The sequence below is a fragment of the Rosa rugosa genome, chromosome 6 (assembly GCF_958449725.1).
Source record: "Rosa rugosa chromosome 6, drRosRugo1.1, whole genome shotgun sequence".
Lineage (NCBI taxonomy): Eukaryota > Viridiplantae > Streptophyta > Magnoliopsida > Rosales > Rosaceae > Rosa > Rosa rugosa.
Genome location: NC_084825.1, coordinates 25,649,385 through 25,655,315, shown reverse-complemented (window position 1 = coordinate 25,655,315; position 5,931 = coordinate 25,649,385). Strand labels below are relative to the sequence as shown.

Sequence of the window (5,931 nt, the reverse complement as noted above, 5' to 3'; positions counted from 1 at the left end):
AAGCCCGGCCCGTTTTCCGGGCCGGTCTCTGTTTGTGTAAAAACGGGTCCGCTCCGGGCTCAATGAAAAACGGGCCGGTCCCGGGCCCAGTGAAATTATTGTTAGACCCGGCCCGTGCCCAGCCCTAATGTGATTTCGATAAAAAAAAAAAAAAAAAAAAAAGGAATCTTGTACTGGAGAGGATGCGGGACCTAGTTCACGTGCTGGGAGAGAGGAGATGGAATTGTAGTGGGGACTGGGGACAAGGGGGTTGGAGAGCATCTTTTCACCCAACCACTCTCATTATGTAGACTTTGACGACTCATATAATACATACAATTTTGAAGGGTCGGTGAGAATTAATTAAATAATACCCCAAGGCAGGAGATCCGATCCACGGAACTTGCATCATATATACGGAAAGACGCATGAGATCGGCCGTGAAATCTTGAAAAACGATTTTCTCTTGCGAAGAATAATATGGCTGGGGCTATCGTTTCAATTGTGGTGGAAAGGCTCGCTAGCTTGACTAATGAGAAATTGAATCCTTCGAGTCGAAGGAATCAAGTCGTGAATAATCAAATTCAGAAAGCACAAAGAGAGCTAGAATTGCTGAGTAGCTACCTCGAAGATCCAAATGCAAGACAAAGCGACGATGAAGGAGTAATTGCAGCAATTAGGGATGCTGCTTGTGATTTGGAGGATGTCATCGCATCTTTTCTCTTGAAAGAGGCTTCCAATAGGAACGGGAGTAGCATGAAGATTATTGCGAAAAGGTTTGCTTGCAGTTGCATCGGTGTTGCCGCTGATCGTCATAAGACTGTGTCAGAAATTAAGAGAATTATGGTCCAACTTTCAGATTTGAGCTCTAGTTTATCAAGTTATGACATAGCCAGGCTGGAAGCGGGTATTGTATACGCCACTTTTGGACCAAGGAATCAGTTGTCGTGGCTAACATTTTCTGATGATACAGACCATATTGTTAATGATTCCGAGCGCGTATTCTACTTGACTCGGCATTTGGTGCAAGAACAAAACAGCCCTAGAGTGCTGTCTGTTTGGGGCATGGGCGGTGTGGGGAAGACCACACTTGCAAAAAGAGTCTACAACTATGATATGGTTAGACAACATTTTGACTGCTTGGCTTGGGTGTGTGTGTCTCGAGAATTTCAATCCAGAGATGTTCTGCAAGAAATCTTAACTCAACTTATCAGTGCTACCGATGAGCAACTAAGAGAGCTTGCAAAGATGAATGCCAAGGAAATAGAAACACGGCTGCGTATTACACAAAAAACGAAAAAGTGTTTTGTAGTGCTTGATGACATTTGGACCTGTGAAGCATGGGATTCTTTGAATCTTGGGTTTCCCCGTGAGGAAACAAAGAGCAAAATATTACTCACTACTCGTGATGAACAAGTAGCTTTACATGCAGATAGAAAGGGTTTAATCTATAAAGTTCAACCACTAACTGACCCCGAAAGCTGGAAATTGTTCGAGAAGAGAGCATTTTCTAGACGGGATAATGAAGGTACGTATTTTCTCGTCAATTCATTTATCTCTAGTTTTGTTGTCTTATTTAATCAATTGAGGCTGACAGACACCACGGCATGCATTATGAATTCTGTTCACAACTTTTTTCTTCTCAAAGTTAAACTTTAAATTCTGTTCACAACTTTTTTCTTCTCAAAGTTAAACTTTAGTTTGATGCATGAAGAATGCTATTTATATCTTGGATATATATCTGCCAAATACAAATATATGTTGCATAGATAATGTCCAAGCAATTAAGATGGAGTAATTCCCATAGAACTAAGATTACAAAAAACTTTATCATAATAACAACAAATTTTGTTGTCACATCTATGAATGTGTGTGTGACATAGTAGAATTTTTCCTTATTTGTTGGGAAATGTTGAGGCAATTGATTAGATGTTCTTATGTAGTATAATTGACCCGGCCAGAGGGAGTGGGCAAGCTATGCTGCCATCTGATCGACCATGCCCTGCTACAACCTATTTTGATCTTGAGACTATCTTAAATTGAAACTTTGATGTAGTTAGTGACTCAATGGAGATTATTGTTTCTGGTCAAAAATCTTTGGGTTGTCATTAGTTAAGGATACCTTAATCCTTTGATATTCTTCTTAGTCTTCTATGCGTATATGTATTTCATATCTTGTTTTTATACTGTAAAGTTGCTGATTTGAAAAAAGAAAAATATGATAAGTAACTAATCTGGTATAATCTTCATTTTATCTATTTTTCAGACTCTATTAGCGAAAAGGAGTCATTAGGAAAGAAGATGCTTGAAAGTTGTAGTGGATTGCCATTAGCTATCAATGTGCTTGCAGCACTTCTAGCTAGTAAGAATAGGGTTGTAGAATGGAGAACTATGAGTGAGAAAGTTGAGGAATACTTGAGGGGACATAACGGATCTGATGTTACATCACAGGTGATGGCATTGAGTTACGATTACTTACCAGAACGCTTACAGATATGCTTTCAATATTTAGGCAATTTTCCTGAAGATTATGAGATACCAGTGAAAACATTGACCCAATTATGGATGGCAGAAGGTCTCATAGCTCCAATATCTCCAGGATCAGCAGCAAATATGGAAGATGCATCATATAGTTACTTGGATGTGTTGGTAGAGAGGTGCATGGTTCAAGTTGTAAAATATAGTTTAACTGGGAATATTAAAATCATTCGTCTCCATGATCTTATGCTAGAATTGTGCCGTAAAAAAGCAAAACGTGATAACTTTCTCCATGTTGTCAATTCTTCTGAAGCCAAAGAGATCCAGGCAGCATCATTCAACAAAGTTCGAAGACTTGCGGTCCGTTTAGACGGAATTGGTCATGAGTTAGCTCCGCCAAGTGATGAAAAACATGTTTCCCTAAGGTCTCTATTATTCTTTGTCCGAGGACACTATTACTCAGACATGTATAGAAAATTAATGCGGTCACTATGCAAGGATTTCAAATTGCTTAGAGTTTTGAAATTTGAAGATATGAAGGCAGAACCAGACATAGAGTTGCCGAGTAATATTGGGAATTTAGTCCACTTGAGGTTTTTAAGTCTGAAGAACAGTGAAATAAAACGGTTACCATCATCTGCAGCTAATTTGGTATGTCTGGAAACTCTAGATTTACGTTGTGTGGAATGGGTTAGCGTTAAAATCCCAAATGTGTTTCGGAAGATGGCGAAGTTGAGACATTTATATTTACCCTTGAATCACAGAGTAACAGTAACTGAGAAGCTGTCATTGGCCACTCTTCACAATTTGCAGACGTTAGTCAACATTTCAAGTCAAGATTGTGATTTGAAGGATCTTATTGTGCTAACCAATCTAAGAAAACTAGTCCTGCATGCATGGGGACCAACCGAGTTCGAAACTCTGGAGAAAATCATGAAAGATGGAGGCATCACATTTCGCCATCTTCGGTCTCTATCTTTGGTGACAGTCAACGGCAATGGAGACATACCAACACATATAGTATTGGGCTGTCCTGATCTTTTGAAGCTGCAACTGTATGGAAGAATCAAAGAGTTCCCAGAAGATCACCAATTCTCAAACCTCACCAAGTTAACGCTGGAGGAAACTGATCTCCAGGACTGCCATATAGAAAGACTAGAGAAGCTAGCTAACTTAAAAGTACTTTCCCTTGGAATGGGTGCTTTCAAGTCAGAAACTATGGTTTTCTCCGAAGGAGGCTTTCGTCAACTTCAGTTTCTTTCCCTGCTTGGCTTATGTGAATTAAAGGAGTGGACAGTGGAGAGAGGAGCCATGCCAAGTCTCTACAGTTTGCACATCGGATATTGCTGGGGGTTGAGGGCAGTTCCAGATGGACTTCAACATATTTCTACCCTCAAGGAGTTAACCATCAAACGGATGTATCGTGAATTCTGTAATAGACTTGGAGAAGGAGGAGTAGATTTCGATACAATCAGTCATGTACCTTCTGTTACAATAACAAACATTAGATGAATCCAAGGCAGGCATGAAGCTGCTGGTGTGTGTCTAAAGTTATGGGTGGCTTGAAAAATCTACTACACTAGAAATGGATGGTATGTGATTCATTAGTTAACTTTATTCATGTATGATAAAGTTAAGAACCTATTATTAATTTTTAGTCTTTTACTGATGTTCCCATACCTAGAGTTCCTGTTTGCTTCTGATTGCACGTATAGCTGAAATTTGATAAAGGAACAACTTTGATCTTTAGTGATTTTTTTTTTTTTCTGGTGTCAATTATTAGCTCTGCATATAAGAAATCAGTGGATGAAAAACTACTTGGTGATCCTATTGCTTCTGTATCATATTGTGTATATAGTCATATATAATGTATATGTGAAGTAATTACATTATCTGATAAAAGTATCTTTTATCAATCTCTTAGTGGTCCTAGTTTTGTAAGTACGTTGTCTTAGTTCTGCAGCTTACTGTTGTCCATGTTGTCAGCGTATGCAACTGTTTTTTTTAAGATGTAGCTAGGCAATTTCATATGTATGATATTCTTTCTACTAAATCCATTTCTCTTAATTGATGTACTGTAATATATCTACTTTATCTTGCAGCTTAGTTAGAAAAGATGTGAACATGCTGTTCCAGGCGAACCTAGCCAGTTTCAAGTTATTTGGCAATTTTCTCAGGGATATCTCTTTAAGAACTCATTTTCTGGAAATTCATTCTTTTTTATTGCCAGTTCTACTTTGTAAGTTTGATTAGTTTTTTGCAATTTGTTTTGTTGTAATCATTTAATTACTAGTGCTTTGAATCCTAATGGCTGCAGCGGTTGGTTTTGTGTTTCTTTCAACTGATTTATGTACTATATCTATGTACTATTACTTTTTCTTTGGGTTTCATCTGTGATTGATTTCTTTTGTTTGAATTCTTTGTTGCTTGGTTTTCTGTTTTCTTGTACCAGTTTATTTCTTTGTTGATAAGTACATTTGAATTTTCAACAGAAATGACTGGTACTTTTGTCAGATGTCATTAGACTTCACCATCGCATTTTCGATTTTTATCTGTTTACTTACTTTTGTGGAAGGGCATCCTTCGAACATTTTAGGATAGAATTCATGATACACAGCTGAAAGTAGGACGATCCATGTAATGTAGGAACACTTTATATAGAATTTCAGTAGAGGACTAATTTGAGACCAGGTCATTGGATACGGAATGCTCAAGATGCCAATGTCGACTATCCACAAACTTCAGGAAAAGGCACCATCTGCAGACTTTGGAGCTAATGTCATCATTCGACATTTCGACGACTATCGTTACAACTTCAAATTCTTGAATTATCAATCGGTAATTAACCTTTGGAAATGTCCTTGAACTTCTAAATCTAGCTTCTTTTTTTTTTTTTTAAAGGGAAATGAACTTGTAATTCAAAGGGCAGAGCCCAAACAGGCCCAGAACACCGAGGCCCAAGATACAAATCGGATTAAAAAGGAAAGGTTACATCACCACCTAAAAGAGCAAAAACATAAGAAGGGATGGATACCACCCAATAGCAGCTTAATGTGCTTGAACTTCTAAATCTAAATTCTTTCTTTAGAGGTTTGGACCCAATCAAGCCGCGCGGCTGTAACACCCCAATCCTCTCACACCTCATGAGATTCATTTTCTGATTTTCCATCATACTTTACCTGCATTAATTACCTCTAAATATTATTTTAATGGTTGTGGTTGTTATTACCAATTTATCCATGAAACTTTTGAATCTTGATTTTTTTTTTGGGGGGAGGGGGGTGATCCTCTCACGGGATTCATTTTCCTTCATACTTTTCCTGCATTAATACCTCTAAATATTATTTTAATGGTTGTGGTTGTTATTACCAATTTATCCATGAAACTTTTGAATCTTGATTTTTTTTTTTTGGGGAGGGGTGATCCTCTCACACCTCATGGGATTCATTTTCCCTCATACTTTCCCTGCATTAA

General features: G+C 38.0%; 1 protein-coding gene across 1 annotated transcript; it reads left to right on the top strand.

Annotated features, from left to right (window-relative positions):
* The first annotated feature begins 367 nt into the window (after positions 1-367).
* LOC133717647 (probable disease resistance RPP8-like protein 2) lies at positions 368-4,873 on the top strand. The gene is made up of 3 exons (XM_062144355.1): positions 368-1,507; positions 2,246-4,049; positions 4,560-4,873. The coding sequence occupies exons 1-2, from the start codon at positions 460-462 to the stop codon at positions 3,967-3,969; spliced, it is 2,772 nt and encodes a 923-aa protein (XP_062000339.1). The 5' UTR covers positions 368-459; the 3' UTR covers positions 3,970-4,049; positions 4,560-4,873.
* Positions 4,874-5,931: the final 1,058 nt, after the last annotated feature.